The sequence below is a fragment of the Argiope bruennichi genome, chromosome 2 (genome assembly GCF_947563725.1).
Source record: "Argiope bruennichi chromosome 2, qqArgBrue1.1, whole genome shotgun sequence".
Classification (NCBI taxonomy): domain Eukaryota; kingdom Metazoa; phylum Arthropoda; class Arachnida; order Araneae; family Araneidae; genus Argiope; species Argiope bruennichi.
The window spans coordinates 136,343,181-136,361,903 of NC_079152.1; the positions used below are offsets into that span (position 1 = coordinate 136,343,181).

Here is an 18,723-nt window from a genome sequence, read left to right on the forward strand (position 1 = left end):
ATATTCAAATATTTTATATTTATTACAAAGCTAAAGAAAGGGGGAAAAAATCAAATATTGCATTATGGTATAGTAAGTAATTACTATTAATCTAAACTTTAGAAAATAGTTACTGGATTTTTCTAAAGAACTCAAAGTCATTTATTCGATAAACTGACATCTGAAGTATTACTCATATTGGAATACAGTTACATAACTGTTTTCATGTACAGTAGCATTCACAACTGCTCATTTATTAAAAAGAATATAATATAAATTACATATGCAATTGTTAAACTGCTGAATTTATTATTTAAAACTGGTTTGTTATTATTTAATACTTTAAATCATTTTTTTAAAAAGAATAGTAAAATTAAATGCAACCCTCTGCAAAAATTGATAAATTCCTTCTTTAAGTGTGATCTTTTTAACTCTGTACTGTATCTTAATAGCCCTTAGAATGAAGAATTTTACTAATGGTTAAGGCTGTCATAATTATATCAATTACAATGATATAAATTATCTGCAAGAAGCTACTTAATTTATCAAAATTTCTAATACAACCATTAGAGGACAAGAAATTTTAAAACCATATTTTGTAATCCCTACAAATATAATCCAAATAAGATAAATGTCTTCACTGATGATTTTGCATCCGTATTTCTATAAATTACATTTTCAAACAGTCATTACTGAATATATATTAAACATTAATACCTAATTTACAATACTGAAATTTCTTTATATTTTTGTCAGTTTAAAAACTTTAGATTATATATAATTTTACTGTGAATTAATAAATTTGAAACAGTTGATAACTGATAACAGTTGAAAAAATTTAAGGATGAATCAATACTTAGAATGTTTTGCAAGATACTTTATTTTTAAAAAGCCAGCATTATATGTGTTAAATACATATATATGTAAAATGTTCTTCCTTCACTATCATATACAAAGAGGTTTGTTCATCTGGTTCTTATTAAATAATACATTTGTATTTTTCTCAAACTATCAATTATTTAAAATTTAATTAACTGAATAAGTTGGAATGCAACTTTATTATTTTTGTTATTCATAACAAGTGAAAACAAATGTAACTGTTATGATCAGTTTATTGAGAAAGAATGAATTATGATGAATTGATGATACAGAGAAACACAATTTATATAGGTTTAATCTTGAAATGAAGGCCAATAAGAGAAAACACAAGACATTTCAGATCTTGCACAAGATAATAAAAGCATCGTAGACCATCTTGATCTCTGAAAAGGAAGAACAAGAAAAATCGATAAATATTAGCATTACTGATGAACTTTTCTATAACAACTTAACAAGCAAATTATAATATATAAGCAAACATGCATTTTTAAAAACATTTTGAATTAATATTTTTTGATAAGTTATAATTTAAAAATTACTTTTAATATTCAAGAATCTAAAAATCAAACACTAAATTTAACAGAAATGTATACATATTTATTTAAAAAAAATCATCTAATGATACTTTTAACTGGTTTTAAACAGAAAATCCAACCTTCCAATCATTCTGAACTAAATTTCGAGAGAAATATGTGTAGGTTAAAATATATAATGCTGTAGACATAAGAAAAAGTATAATACATACATAAATGTTAAAGAAGTAATTGTATTGCTAAGAATATAACAATGTTTAAGATTTCAAAATATCTTTGTGAAATGAATAAACAATTGTCATTTAATGGATACTTGATTAAAAACTCCATATTTATATAAATAAGTAAATTGTGAACTGAAAACTAGACAAGTCAAATAACAAGGAAGAAGCCCAGCAGCTTAATAAAATTCAAATTAGCATTCATTTTAACACGACCTTTGTAATACAAGGCTTCACAACTCCCAACGCTTTCAGCCTGTGACGTCATGAGGTTGGATGAATTCTCTAGAAGATTCTGAAGGCAAGTGCTGTAAAAGGGTGCGATTAGTTACGGTTGTCGTTGTCATAGCGAAGTACGGGTAATGTGTTATTGGTTTTGTTTAAAAGTTTTCTAATCTTTTTTTTTATATTTATTTTAATTAATCATAAAAAAGATGCCTAATGCGTGTTGTGTTCCTAATTGTAAAAGTAATTACACAAAAAATAATCCCAATATTCCTGTATTTTCGTTTCCAAGTGATGAAAACACTAGAAGAGCATGGATCTCTGCAATAAAGAGAGACAACTTCGTGGCAACTAAATATAGTAATGTAAGTGATTTTTTTTTTGGTACAGTTTTTAGTTAAATAATTCTTTTGAACTGCGAAACATTTAAAATTATGTATAATTTCCATTTATCTTCTGTCATTTTTGTTTGCTTTACATTTATTTGCTTATACTTCCAATTACTTTGGTATTGTTAGCTTGAGCTAAATAAAAAATTTGTTTTATTGTTACTTCTCATAGTCTTTATTTATTTGTTCTTAATATTTAAAATTTGTTTCTGTATCTTTTTGATTATACTTCATACATATTTTTAAAATCTGACTTAGGCCTAATATTTGTTTCACATATGTAGGTCTGTGCGAAACATTTTCAAGAAAATCAGTTTTTAACAGTTACAGAAGCGTTTAATACCAGTACAGGAGAACTTATTCAAGTACCACTGGAGTGTAAAAGGCAAATTTTTTAGAAATGTTTTATAATTATCACCAAAGTCTTACAAAGAATGTAAGTGATTTATTGTTATTATGCTCTTATAAAAAAAAGTTTAAAATCATCTAATGAATAATAAAACTTAATTTTTTATTATATATATCATGACTATAGATTATAGAAAATTAAATTTATATTTTGTTCTAAAATATTATGTAAAAAAGTTAGATATAGTTGTAAAACAATATGAACTGCATGCTCATATAGGTTTAGAAAAAGTAGTTTTTATATATCTATATATCATCAGATTATATATAAAACAATTAATATTTATTATTGTTTTTAAATATCATTAGTTATACACAATCTTTAATTATAAATGAATGCAACTTTTAAAAAATATCTTAAACTTCTTTTTTTAAAAGTAATGAAAAGTTACTGTTTTTAAATCAATTTTTCATACCTTGTAAAATCAATTGATTAATTCATGTAGAATATTGTATTACTTGAATGGTAGTATAAATAATTATTTTAGATATTCCAACATAATATTGAACTATTTATTTTAGATGAATGAATGTTTCTGTTGATTTTAAATTTTATTATTGACTTTTATCACAATCATTTCTTTTAATATTGTAATTAACTTTTATTTGTAAGTTTGTATTTTAACTTTATTTAATATTATAATTATTTTCATTTGCCTGTGTGAAATTTATAATAAAGTTGGAAAACAAAATGTATTTTGTTATTTTCTCTCTGAAAATAAAATGTTACGATTCAAATAGTGTGTGATTTTTTTAATTTTGTTTTCTTTTACTGTTTCTGCAGATTGAATTGAAATTAATTATAAATGCATTGAAATGTGAAATCAGATATAATAAAAGCTAGTTTATTAAATTGTATGAATTACTAATATATTAAATGAAAACAATTCTTAATGTGAAAATACAAGCTATGAAAGTAATTCTTTTTTATCAACAGAATTAGTTGGTATAAAATTTAAATTTTATATTAAATACATTAATATTTTATTTGAAAGTTCATAAGTAATTTGAGAAGTAAACAATTATATGTTAACTTATAAAATACATGTATTACTTGTCACTACAATAAAAAAATAAATAATCAGAAGCTTTAAAAAATATTTTCAGGGAAAAAATAAAACGATTTTTAACAACTTTTAATAAAATAAAAAACTCCATTAAAACAAGAAAACTAACAATAATACCCCAATGTATATATCTAATAAATTTACATTGTGATTTAAATCTTCGAAAGTTTGAATGTTATTACATGGTCAATAAACTATACAGGACCTTAATATTTTCTATCATGCCGTTTCTTTTATTCATACGGGGGGGGGGGGATAAATCATCTTGAATTTTATGCCAGATAAATATCTTAATATTAGGAATAGTAAATTATTTTTAAATGAATTTAAAATATACCTAATCATCAAGGAAGAAAGCGGGATTCTGCTCACGGCAGCCAATCATCCTACCAGTGTGACGTCACAAACAAGTTGTAAGGCCTTGTTTTACGAAGGTCGTGATTTTAAGCATATATTGTGATGATTGCATATTTTTGCTTTAATATGATCAAATTCACATAATTAATTTCTATCGCATTCTACTATTGGACATTTGCATTCTCTTATTCTACAAATCCTTGTTTACATGTCATCTATTGCAGAAGTATGGGCAAAGTGGTCTAAAACCAAACCTCATTTGATGAAGAATTTTAAAAAATAATATTCCTATTCTTTTTGATGGAAAAAAAATTCAAGCACCACATAATGCGATATACCTTATTTTCTTGTTTACTATTTCTAGATGTTTGTTTGTTCAATCAATCGTTTTGACACTTCAAAATTACTTATTCCATCATTTGCATAATATGATGATAATTCTTCTTGCAATGAATGTTCATTCTTTCATACCTTGCAATACACATTTTTTATTGATCAAAAATCTATCAACATTAATATAGCACCACTGCGAGGCTTTGAATGAGTTGAGAGCAGGTTGAATCAAAAATTTTCTCTCTATCCTTTGAAATACAAAAAGCAATTTTTCAGAAAGTTTCATTAGGGTTGCTTTTAGCCACATTCGTCAGCTTATTCTTCTAATCATAATGAAATTTCATAAAAGAAATCGCCTTTCCCTTAAAATAAAGCTGTCCCAAATTACAATGATCATTTTGGCAAAATTAGGCTTCAGATATAAAAAAATAAGAGTGTAAAATCGCAAATTGCATGCATGCTTAGTGTAAAATGCTCATTTTGGCAATTTTCCATTATTTTTAAGATATTTTTATAAATTTCTGACTTCTAATGAATGATAAAATTCCCAAATGTTTTTGCTAATTTCTTAAATACATAATTATATAATTTATAACATATTGTGTATGTGTAACAGTGAAAATCAGAGTGACATTTTAATAAAAAAAGATGTGGAACAAGGTATATTATTTTTTTTGAGGCGTATATAAATTCAAGAATATGTGAAATTTGAAACCTATTATGAATTTTTTAATTTAAGAAAAGGAACTTAGAATATTAATTATTGCAAGCTAATATTCATTCTTATATGAATTTCTTTTTTCCAAAATCCAAAATCAATGCGCAAAATGTCACAATATGAATATCTTTTCATTTGCCACTTTTTAATTGTAACAATGTCGCTATTTTTTAATTTAATTGACCCATTTAAATTTCTCTTAATGAAATATACTGATGAAACAAAATTCTGCCAAAGACATTCAATATGTACTATCAAAAACTATTTTCAAAAAGATTAGTCTAAACGCATTTAATGTGGTAATCAAAATGCATTATTTACATGATTATAATCATAAGTATAATGTAAATATAAATCACAATTTTTGAAAAGTTAAAATGTGTATGTATTAAAAAAATATATAAGATAGGGCTGTTAAATAATTCCCATATAATTTTTTTTATATATATATAAAACTAGAGAAAAGAAAAATAAATACAAAGAATGTGAAAGGATGGAGAAGTTTAGTTAGGTCTTCTTAAAACTTATATGCTGCACTAATAGGAGGACATTAGACTCTTAATCTTTAACAAAACCCTATGTAGGACAAATCATAAGAAATGGCTCTTAAGAAAGAATTTCTCTAACTATGACATTGAAATTCACATCAACCTCCAAGAGAAGGAAGGAACAAAATTTTCAAACTATATGTTAACATAGATTGCAAATACTCTTGAAAATATTTAATACTGAAGGAAATTCTCACTTTTTTTCAATTCTTGAACATTGAAAATAAAACAAAGATAACAAGACACTGAAACTTAATTAGAAACATACTTGCTCTGATTGACATCAACTAATGATCCTATTTTTGAAGTTGTAAAAGAAACATGTTCATCTCCCATTACAATCTCAAGTTCCTATAAGAAACATCAAATAAAATTATATGTATTACTAATAAACAGAAAGCTTTTATATCCATATTAATAATAAAAATGAATGTGTGTGTGTGTGTTTTGACATTCTAAATATTACACAATTGGCCAAATGTGACACATATATACCTTGGAAAGCAGGAATGTGGACCTCATAGCAAGCTTTTTGAATTATTAATTAGAATTTTAATTAAAAACAAAGTTGAATTTCATTTTTCTGTGATTTCTGAAAATACTGCTGCATAAAAGTAAATTTTACACCATTTAAATGTTTAAAAAAATTCCTTATTCAATAATTGTGCAAATTTTGACAAATTTTTTTTCTTCCAAATTTTTAACAATTAATTATTTACATTGCCGCACTGAAATTCTAACAATTTTCATTGTTTCAAACTATCTGATCACATGATTTTCTTCCATTGTTAAAAGCTAAAGAAGAGGAATTTTGTTTAATATCTGTGTAGTTTGCCAGATAGATATATATTATTTTTTTTTTTAATTCAAGGTAGAATACCATGAAATTTAGAAAATGGATATTTATGTTTTCAATAGTGCTATTTGATCATGAGATTTACCTCCAATAGAAAGTTTCAAGTGCACGGTGAGCAGAGCATATGTAAAGCAATTAAAATAACACAGCTTTAAAGTCTGATAATTTATAGAAATTGTGCATATTTTGTTACATCTATACAATTTAAATTAAATTGTATAGATGTAACCAATTGTATAAATATAACCAATATTCTTGACAAACCAGCTGGTCATTAAAGGTGACTAGGTCTCCTTAAATGGTAGGAAAAAGATTCAGTAACACCACGTGATCTTACTCTAACAAGGACAACTTAAAAATCTAAGAAAATTAAACAATATATTCTACAATATTTAAACCAGCATTCTTTGGGAAAACAAGTATTTACACTTTAAACTTACATAAAACATTTTTATGCAGCAATTGCTCTGACTGGTTTCCAATGGAAAGATCTATGTACACCAATAAACAGAGCACATGAAAGGAATTTGAATAACATTTTTTTTTAAATATCTGACAATTTGATTCTATCATTTAAGTTCTTTGAAGAATATAAATGATAGTTTAATAATTCTATGCATGTAAATTTGTCTTTCCACTGCAAGATAATTGTTTGAGTATGAAAGGTATATCAACAGCATCACCTAGATCAGATGTTCTTAAACTAATTTTTCATAACTCCTTTCTCAGTTTAAAATTTTCACAGCCACAAAATCAGATATAGAAAAGAAGTTGGAACTTGATTTGATACAAAAACAAAATGTGATTTATGAGACCCATTAAAAAAAATGAAATGTTTAGATTCAAGATTATTTTTAAAATTATTTTTTCCAATATATGCTACCCTAAAAAAAGAATGCACTATTGAAGTTTTCCTGAATCTATAGTTTAAGTAGATTCAGTCCAAAATTCTTTCTTCTCACGCTGAACATTGACCGAAAATGGTAAAGTAATCTTCACCTCAAAATATAAAACAAGAAATAAACCCTTTAAATATTTGCATAGTAACAAGATGAATATTTATTAATAAATAAATACATTTAAAGATCCAAGATTGTTTCTTTTAGAATTTTTTTCTGAGATTTGGTCAATTTAAAAAATCTTCACAAATCTAAATTCCCAAAGTATATAAATGCAATGTTGTATTACTGAGATTTTAAAATACAAATATTCCATTTTTAAGAAAAAGTTATTTATAATAATTTGCTATCAAAGTACCAATTTATATTTTAAAAAAAGTAATAATTCAAATAAATAAAAAAGGAAAGAGAATGAATGATTACTTGACGACCAACACGATCAGGTTGAGGCCACAAATTGTCATCTTCCTTCATTATTTCAGAGTCTTCAATTATTCTCTTAAGTTCTTCCATGACACATTTATGTACATATGCCTGTGGGAAAACAAACCAAATTTTAATAACATTCAGAACTCTATTAATATAACAGTACAAAACTGGAACTAAAGCAACTTTTTATGATGATGTGTTTCTAAAAATATATAATAATTAATGGAGCAGCTCCCGGATACGGCCTATTGGCGCCATTGTTTTTCGCCAAGAATGCATGTTTGTTTAGGATGTTGCGATTCTTACCCGGAAGTTTTGAAGCCACGTTAGGCTTATTTCTAAGACTGACAAAATACACTACACTATAAGTCAGGGGTTTGCGCTGCCCCCCCCCATTTTTAAAAAATAATTCAGATAAATATTGTGATTATTGACATGAATTTTTGAAGCCATGTTAGGCTTAATCCTAGAGCTAACAAAATACATAAGTCGGGGGGGGTATTGAAATATTTATGATAAAGATCCAAATGAAACGATTAAACGATTTATTTAATTATAAGTATAATGAAGCCTGATGAAATGCTAACTTGCTTTTAAATATAATGAAATGCTCAAAATTAATATTAAATGATGAAGACGAAATTATTTTTTGCTCTGATTTTTTTAAATGATTTCTTAATTTTATGCTGAATATGTTGTCATGAAAACATTCATACTTTTTTCATTTTAAAAGCATAGTTTATAAAAGTTAAGAGCTGTGTGAAATGAATGAAATTTAAAATTAGAGGTTAAGGTGAAAGATTAAGAGATAAGGTGTGAGGTTACCATAAAGAAGAGTATGTATGCCGATGATGGCAGCCAAAAATTACTGTATACGGGAGCCGAGCCTAATTAATGATCTCAAAGAGTGCTTAAAAATTATTTTGGAATTAGAAAAGGTATTCAAGACATTTTACCTGAAATCTTGTGAAAGTTATAATTTTTTTTTAAGTTTTTCTTTGTAATAAAATTTAAATTAGAGTATTTTAAAATTTTAACTACTCTGTACTAAATAAAAACTTAAAATCAGTTTAACAAAAGAATACTGCATAGATGTAATCACATATGCATAAAAAAAGTTTTTTCATATAGTATAATTACTTATTGATAAGATAATTTATTGTAATAGCTAGTTTGGAATCCTCTGATCTTGAAGTAGAGACCTTACGAGAAGGCAATGCAAGCACAAGAAGACTATTTGTAATGACAAGATATATAAAAATATTTATCTTATTTCTTATTTGCTTTTCAGTAAGTAAAAAAAAACAATGCATCTAAATTATCTATGTAAATGCAATGTATCTAAATGTCAGAGAACAGTCAGCTCTATAATAAAAGATTTATTAAAGATTATTTACAAAGTTAAGAAGGGGGAAAAATCACAACCAAGACTGTTGGCTTAAATCATGAAGAAATTTTGTTTTTACTTACTTTTGTATCTCTACTAGCTTTGGTTTTGATATGAACAAAATTAATCATTTTGATATTTAGACTTATGAGTTTTATCGCCAAACAAATGAGAAATACAGTCAAGATGGTTGAACCACGCATAATGGAATTTCGAGATTCTAGCACAATGCGAAAATCTTTAAATAATATATTTACAAAAACTATTCTCTTTCTCTTAACTTTAATAATATCATAATAGTTTGTCATTTTTTAGCTAAGACTTTTCCAAACATTTAAATTCAAATTTAGTGAAATATTATTTCAGTTTACATAAATCAGCATTTAATAAACTCAAACACTTCTAGGCAGATTAACGTGACAAATTTTACTAAAGAAACAGCTTACCTCTTTGCGAATCATTGTATCATTTTTGTAATTTGAATTATTTGCATATCTCAATTTACCTAAAATAAAGGCAAAGCAGAAGTTATTATATTAAAGGAAAAAAAATATATGATATCACTAAATTAAAATATAGCTTTTACTGAATAAGGATTTCCCTCAAAAACAAATGCTAGAATTAAGATTGATAGCAATACATGCTATAACAAGTTTACTATTTAAAATATTATAATAAGCTGAAAAGAATATTTTAAACAAAACTTTTACAATGACTAATAAAACATTTTTCTATGGTGCTAGTAACTTCAAATTACTGGATTATATGCAAGCGATATTTGCACTCTTTTTGTCAGAATTACATGCATGGCATTATATTAAAATATTTTCTGCTACAGATAAAGTAATAACAAGAACATATCGCATACAGCCGGTAAAGATTGGCGTCATATATTAGACAATGAACATTAGGTAATATTTTAATTAATTCGGTTTATTTAATCAATAAACCAAATCTATTTTTATAAGCAATATGAAAGTCATACATAATCATTTTTGCTATAAAATTAAAAGTATCAGATATATATATATATATATATTTAAAAAAATGTTAACATTGAAGGTATTCACAGATTGTACATAAACAATCTTACCGTCTGGTCTGAATTCAAATTCAAGAAATTCATGACCAAATTTTCCTTTATGGCCAACATAATATCTTAGATAAAAATCACTGGACGACATGTTTGACTGCTAATATAAAATACAAGAAAATGAATATCGCAGTTATAATTTAAACATATCAGTTAAGCACACACACGGCACCGCACTATAACCGTGATGGTATTGTTTGTTTGTTTGAATGAGGGGGATTTAGGGATTTTTAGCTACAGAGGCTGTCATCCCAGCGTTCAACAAAATCTTCAATCAATAAATGTCAAAAAATTTCAAGTGTTGAAGGAAAATAAGGAGAGAGAGAGTTTATCTGCAAATGCTTTGCTCGTGAGTTGTTTGAAATTACAGCTTGAAAGAGAGTTGAGGCCCAACTTCGACCACAGGCAACGTCTTACGCTTGAGTATTTTCGGCAGTGCAGTAAGATATGATCCAAATTATTCAAAGAGTGGCATGTTTCGCAATTTGGTTGATTCGACAGGTTAAAAGATGTAGAAGGCCAGGTGTAATGAGTGTTTTGGTAGATATTCTAGCGCAAATGATGTCTTCTCTTCTATTTCTTGTCCATTTAGCAATATTTTTTATGTCTGGAATTTCACCAAGAATTTCATAATATTTGCTCTGTCTATAGCTGTCTGTTGTTTTTCTTTTTGAGATTTGTTTGATGCGTGAGATGATGTCTTCCGATGCGATCCATTCAATGCATGGGCTGATTTCTGTAACTGATTTTGCGATCAAGTCCGCTTTTTCATTCCATAAAATTGTCGAATGCCCTGGGATCCATAGAAAAGTAATATGTTGGTTAATCTGAGATTTTTCCACAATTTTATGAATAATGGATGGGGATTTATATGAAAATTTTTGAAGTACTGTAAGAACTGAAAGACTATCTGTAAGAAGAAGTAAATGTTTCTCAGGAACGGAAAGATAGTCCAGAGCCTGGCAAATTGCAAGAGCTTCAGCTGTAAAAATTGAATTGATGTTGTGGGTTCGAAAAGCAAATTGAGACAGATCCGAAATGCTGGCGATTGAAGTTAAGTTTTGCGATTTCGATGCATCAGTTGCGATAATGAAACATTGTTTGAAGTCCTTTTGAAGCGTTTCTTGAAAACTGCCATTAATAGCTGAGTGTGGGAGAGATTTGTTTTGAAAAGGGTATTTTGAAATAATAATACTGCAATTTTCTCTTGGAAGTTGAAAAAATGTTGATCAGAAATAATGCGATTCCAATTAATGTTTAGATCAGAAAAAATTTTATCCAGAAAATTTTTGTCCTGTTCAATAAGAGCAAGATTGAAATGTTCTAAATCTAATTTGTAGATGGCGGAGAAGGAACTGATAGAAATCTGCTTAATGAGAAATTGTAAGGATAAACGTTTGATTTTTTCACTGAGAATTTCCTGATTGGAGATGTAAAGGAGAGCTTTATTTGGTGTCCACTGTGGAACACCAAGTGCAATGCGAAGTGCTTTGATCTGAATAATATTACATGCTTTCATGTGAGTTTCTGGAAATTTGTTGATAATGGGACTGGCGTAAAAGAATAAGCTGCAAATGCTATTGTCTGTGATTGCGATTAAATCTTTTGTTCTTGGGCCATAATGTTTATATGCAAAACCCTTTAAAGCGTTGATTTTTTTAAAGCTTTATTTTTAATTTTATTTAAGATCCATCCGTTTTGATTTCTTTTTAAAAAAGGAATTCCGAGGAATGTAATTGAGTTTTTCCATTGGATGTTCGTTCCTGCTAGTGAGATATTTGGGTGGGTAAAATTAATTTTGTTTGAAAGATCGGCTATGTAACTTTTCTCTGCATTAACTGAAAGCTTCCAATACGTACACCATTGATGTACGTTTTCCATTGTTTTTTGTAATTTCTTAGCAATAAGTTCAATAGACTGGTGCGAGCAAAATATAAATATGTCGTCCGCAAAGATCAAACAATCAACTTCATTTTCAAGAGTTTCAAAAAAAATCCGATATAAAAATTGCCCATAAGATTGGCGAGAGGACACTACCTTGTGCTAATCCTTTGTTTGGAGAGTGTTTGTCTCCATCGCACTTGAAACGAATGGTGACTAAGGAATTGATGCAACCAAACGCATATCTTCCCGCAGTTGCCCAATTCCAAGCATTTATATATCAATCCGTCAATATAAACCGAATCATAAGCTTTTGCGATTGTGAGACTAATACCAATGAAATGTTTTTTTTTTCCCTCTTTGCTTTTGAAATGCTGTAATATAATGAGTAAGTGGCTGCCCTATTGTCCTTGTATGGTAAAAAACCAAATTATTTTGGATAAAGTTTTTTGTTCTTTGTAAGAAAATCAGTAATTCTTTTACATAAGATACGTTCAAAGATTTTGGAAAAAACAGATGTTAGAACTATTGGCCTATATGATGTTATCTGAACGTTGTCTTTATTTGGTTTTGGAATGGGAATAATAAGTGCATGTTTCCATGTTTTGGAAACATATGCTGTGTTAAAAATCTGTTGAAATAATTGAAGGATGTAATAATTCGCATTTTTGTTAAGTTTTTTGAAAAAGGATGCGGGAATATTGTCTGGACCTGGGGTTGTTGTTTTTGATTTTTTAATTGCGAATTGTAATTCTTCCATTTGAAGTGCTCCGTTTAATTCGCTTTCCTGATTGTCCGTAAATTGGATTGGTAATGGTTCGTGAGTACTGGAATTGTTGACATAAAATTCTGCGAACAGATTACTTTGCACGAATGGGTTTGTGATAAAAGAATTGTTAACAGAAATGGTGTTGAAGGAGTTATTATCTTCATATTGCTGATTCAGTTTTCTTAAGATAGAATAAAATAAACGAGGATTTCTTGCACTATTACATAAGTTATCCCAAAATTTTTGTTTTGCTTGTTTGCTATAAAATTTGAATCTGCTTGCGAATTTTTTGTGAAGAATCCAAAATTTAGTTGATATGCATTTTAATGCTTTCTTCCGATATATGATTTTAAGGTTGTAAAGTTTGTGACAGGTTTTATCCCACCAGGGTGGGTATTGTTTGTTATTCAAAGGTATTTTTCTAGTATTATTGGATATGATTTCTGAAATGTTTGATGAAACTGAGTCTAGGTTAAGATTTGTATCTTCAAAAATTTTTTTCCGATTGAAAAAGAATAGATTGCCATTTAATTTCTGTGAGGAACCTTTGTTTGTTGTGTAAAACTTTGCAGGTGGAAATTATGGGGAAATGGTCGCTGTCAAATATCCAGAAGTGATTGGTTACCTACAGGAGTAATGTGCGTCGGGTTCGAAGTATTTAAAATGACAAAATTTGAATCCGTTAACCAATCGACAAAATTGTTGCTGAGTCTGGAAGAAGTGGTTGAGCCCCATAAAGGGTGATGTAAATTAAAGTCACCAAAGATGAACGTTGGTTCAGAAAGTGAGTTAAAAAAGTTTCCGAAAATTTCAATGTCAAAACCTGTAGGAGCATAAATGTTTACTATACAAAAGTTTAGAGAAGCTGTAATGATTTTAACGGTGAGTATTTCCACGTCCGAATTTTGAGGTACATCGTAAGGGATTATGTATGCCGACAAATGATCGGGGATTCCAATTAAAAGGCCCTCTCCCAGTCTGCCTTCCCTGTGAGATCTAAAAAACCTTTTTTTTATAGAAACTAAAATCTTCTTCAGCATAAAAAAAAGTTTCTTGAAAAATCCAGAAATCTGAAATTGAGAAGGGGGGAATACCAAGCCAGATTTTTTTATTCCTAATACTACGGCAATTCCACTGAACAAAACGCATCCTAATAAATTAAACCAACAGAAAAGGAAAAAGCAATCTGCAAACTCTGCAAGAGGTCAACCAAACACCGGGGTGACGTACACACACACACACACACACAAAAAAAAAAAAAAAAAAAAAAAACCAAGCATTTGGGAAAGATAAAATTGAAGCAGCGCTTTGCAAAGAAGAGAAACAAATAACAAGCAGTAAAGTGGGAGAGGAAACATAAAACAGCAAAAAGGAAACAAAGCGCAAAAAAAGATTATTAATCCGAAGTCCCAGCAGGGCCACCAGCGTCCCATTGCATGGGTTGACTAGTAGAACTAGCGAAGTTTTTCGAAGCATTAAGTAAAGCTTTTTTCTTCCTGGATGGAGATTTAATTTTTTCACCTTTGTCAATCACATGAATTAACTGTTGCACCATAGACTCGACCGCTTTTTGAAATATTTCCAATGGAGCATTGAAATGTTGCTCCATCTTTTTGTTGATATTTTGGATGATGGATTCCATTTTGTCGTTGAAATGTTGTTCCATCTTTTTGTTGATGTTTTGGATGATGGATTCCATTTTGTCGTTTAAAGATTTTTCAAAGTCAATGGGTTCCGTGTTCGATCTAGTAACAGTCGCATAAGTTGTATTAGAAGATGCATTAAATATGCGTCGTGCTTCCCCCGTAGTGAGGTGGTTACGACATTTTAGATCCAAAATTTGTTGTTCTTTGACGTACAAGCGACATGCTTTAGATGTTGCTGCATGAGAACCTTGACAATTAGTGCATTTAACTGGGTTTTGACAATTTCCAACGTGTTCTGTTCCACATAATTGGCAAACTTGGTCTTTCGAACATATCCTAGATGGGTGTAGGAAACTGTAACATTTTGAACACTGTCTAGGCCGATCGATAAAAGGTCGAATTTTCTGGATTGTAAGCCAAAGTTTAACTGAATCTGGAAGAGAAGTACCCAGAATTGTTACAAGAATTGGAGAAGTTTGTTTGACAAAACGTCTCATCTCTCTGATTTCAATATCATTAAACTGTCGCAGTTCATCTGCAACTTCTTTGAGTGGAACACATGTGGGCATATCAATAAGCAGAAATCTAGAAGTAACTCCTTCCCAAATAACGTTTGAAGTAACCTTAGTATCGTTAATCTGCTCTAAGCTAAGAAGGTGTTTTGCGCATCCCGGATCCTTTGTAGTAAAAATTAGTTTCCCTTGCCGGGTAAATCTCATGTTCATGATATTTGAGTGTCTGTCGATATTTTGCTTTATGAAAGTTTGCATCAGAATGGGGTTTGTGCGCGATATTTGAGAAGAAGCATTCGCATTAAAAAAAATAACGTTTATGGTAAGTCAGCACCATAAAAGCACGATGCTCAATCGAATATTTACTCATTTCAGAACCGCAACGATTACGTACAGTGCACAGTAATTTCTTAGCGAGTAAGTGCGATTCATTCTCATCAAACCTGTTTTCTAGCCATATATGCCGCGGTGGGAATTTGCACATTTATTTGCAGAGGCGCTTTTCCACTCATTGGTTGCTCAAATTTGCATAGTCACCAAGGGAAGCTTTCATGTTATGCAATCGCCGTATGCATCAAAATTTGGAATGCAAACTGTCGGTTTCGTAATTAAAGTTCTTCGTGTAAATAGATTGTGATTCGGGAACTCTACATGTTATATATCAAAATACTCGTCTTGACGTGTTCTATCGGAATTTGTAAATATTAAACGCTGCATACCTTGTGGGGCACCATATATTCAAATATTATTATTAACCAAGTAAGATATGGTGTAACGAGATGATGACCCAAATGTTTTTTTTCTTGGCCAAACAGGTCATTCATTTTGATTTACAAATGTACTAATTCGCTTTAACTCAAAGTACTCTAATTCAAACTGACTTTCGTTCAAATTTCAAAATTTTTCTCATAGGCTTTATTTATTTTAAATTTGTTTCCAGATCAGTGAGATCTAATTTGCTTTCTTTCGCTGACTCACAAATCAACAATTCTCCGCTATCATAAAATAAAGAAGAGGGAAAAAAGGGGTGGGTGGGGAAGGTTTTCTTTTACCAGAAATGCCAATGTTACATTCTTTTCTTCCTTCAAGGGGAAAAGAGTTCCTCCCCCCCATTGACCATAAGCCGAGGGAACGGCACTGTTTGGACATTTCTTGGCATTTTCGTTTACTGTCGGTCCAAATTTCCATTATCCACACTATAATTTTCCATATTTTGCCACACATCCCTTTTCTTTTTTTCTTCTTCTCTTTTTTTTTTTTTTTTTTTTTTTGCTAAATTTGTGGAAATAGCATTTTTTAAAGAGCGGAAACAAACAAATGCAGTCTTTAAAAATTAAAAATGCAGTCTTTCTCTGTTTACATAAATATTTATTAATTTCCATTTTTGAATGATTTAAAGAGAATTCATTCGATAGTTTCCTGCTAACAAAATATAATGCAAATTATTCCAAATATAATGAATAGCAGCTAAAAGATGAAATGTTAATTTTAATGTTAACGCTTGCCCTCTTCTTATATTTAATATTTTTAAATGAAAGAAATACAAATTATATATTTTTAAAAAATTCTATAAAAGACAACATTAAAAAAATACATTTAGGGTAAAAGCGTTAATGAAAATATACATTACGAAATTTATGATTTTGGTATAAATATTTACTGAATGGATTCGGCAAGACTGCTTCATGTAGTCATAAACTACAGGATGTGGTACATGATATTTTCCATTCAAGTTTCCCACTTCAATACTTTAATTAATGTCAAATCCTCTTTCAACAGATATTTGTTCATGATTAAGAATGTAAATAATTTTCAGAACTTTCCGCATTTTTTTTAAATTTATGGTCTTCACATACGTAATTTAAAGAAAAAATTCAATCTCGCCCTTCCCCCTCTTTTTTACCTGAAAATCATCGAAATGAAGACGATTTGAATAAGAAATCCATTAAATTCATGAGAATAGCATCCTCATAATATCTTTTTATTCTTACTGCTGAAAATATAACATAGAGCATGCTTTTATTTTTTACATTTATAGCTTTCTGCCAAAGCAACATTTCTCACTGATGCACATTTTACTGAAGATTTATTCATTATGCATTTCATATTTTAAAAAAAGGTTATGAAAATCATGATTGAAAAGCATCTAATTTTATCGGATATTGCTTTTAAGGAATGTTAGTCTCTCAATAATTTGCCCCTGCCTGCCTACGTTCACTTCATGAATAGCAGAACAAAATACACTGTTTGAAAAATCATACTGGCATTAGCAATCCACTGAAGAAATAATTTTAACTGAGAAATTTTCTATCAAAATTTTAAAAAATAGAATCACTGTTGCCTTTTTATGCAACTAATATATATTACATGCATAAAAAGGCAAAAGTAGTCATCACTCAGATACATTTAAAGAAAAGGCTTAAAATGCCCTGTAACATATGTGAAACCAGTTGAGTATATCACTCCAATACTTCATTGTATACTCCTTAATAAAGGTATTATCACTCCTCCCTCTTGCATAAAAATTAGGGCCTTGGGCATGGCCATTAGTACACAGTACAATGTACCAAACTTTATGAAAGTAGACTCCGTTTAAAATTTGGTAAAAATCTGCCCATTTAGTATTAAGAAACTCCATTCACAGTGTTTTTCAGTTATCATGTTGACATACAGATATAATTTCAAAAAAGTGTTGTTCGAAGATTTGAATTATGGAGATTGGGCAAAATCTCAAGTTTGAATTTCCTGGCGATTAGTTTTTTTTCTTTTTGAATAATTCATATACAAAAAATAAAAAGAATTTTACTGACATTTTTTTTATTTTTGCTATCATTTGGCATTTATAACAAATGATTTAGAAGCAACTTGAGAGCATTATAAACATTTTTGGTTTGTTTTTATTTTTTGAAGCCTTTGTATTCACAATGAATAAAATACAATCATCGGCATACTGCTAAAAAGTTCTAAACTTTTAACAAAAATTCATTGAAAAAAATACTTAAATAATTCACTAATTGGATGTTGAAATACAACTAACAAATGCTCTGCAAACAAGTAATCGTGTGCAGAAAAGCTGAAACTGAATGATGAGCTGAAGTTGTTAGAAATAAACACTCGTGATTTTACATGAAATACATAAAATTATCTATAAAAAGAAGACCCCTAAAGATACTCCCTATAAAAGAAGAGCATAAAAATTTCCCTAAAAAGGAGGTATATGAAAAAGATATATTTTTCTCTACTTGCAGGAAATAAAAGAATATTCAAATGAATGAAAAATATATATTTTTCCCATTTTTATCAGTACTTCCCTAAACTTAGGTAAAATCTTTTCCATTGACTTTCAGATTCATTAAAAAATCCTTCACTGCAAAAAAAAAAAAGTCTATAATCGGGCAGATCTAGCACAGTGAAAAAAAATAAGCACTTTTAAGACCCTTACATAAGGAACATAAAAAAAAAAAAAAAAACAGATTTTAAGGACTTTTTATAACAATATGCACTCTGTGTTTACTCTTTAATTAATTAAAAATTTGTAGTTACTTTGCATATTCATATTCATATGCTTATGCCACATTTGGTAGTCCTTAGTTC

At 28.8% G+C, this 18,723-nt stretch overlaps 1 protein-coding gene across 1 annotated transcript; it reads right to left on the reverse strand.

Annotated features, from left to right (window-relative positions):
- Nucleotides 1-1,073: 1,073 nt before the first annotated feature.
- On the reverse strand, nucleotides 1,074-10,562 carry LOC129956109 (protein mago nashi homolog). Its single transcript, XM_056068275.1, has 5 exons — nucleotides 10,322-10,562; nucleotides 9,675-9,733; nucleotides 7,836-7,946; nucleotides 5,926-6,008; nucleotides 1,074-1,241 (listed from the first exon to the last, which is right to left on the reverse strand). The coding sequence occupies exons 1-5, from the start codon at nucleotides 10,410-10,412 to the stop codon at nucleotides 1,142-1,144; spliced, it is 444 nt and encodes a 147-aa protein (XP_055924250.1). The 5' UTR covers nucleotides 10,413-10,562; the 3' UTR covers nucleotides 1,074-1,141.
- Nucleotides 10,563-18,723: the final 8,161 nt, after the last annotated feature.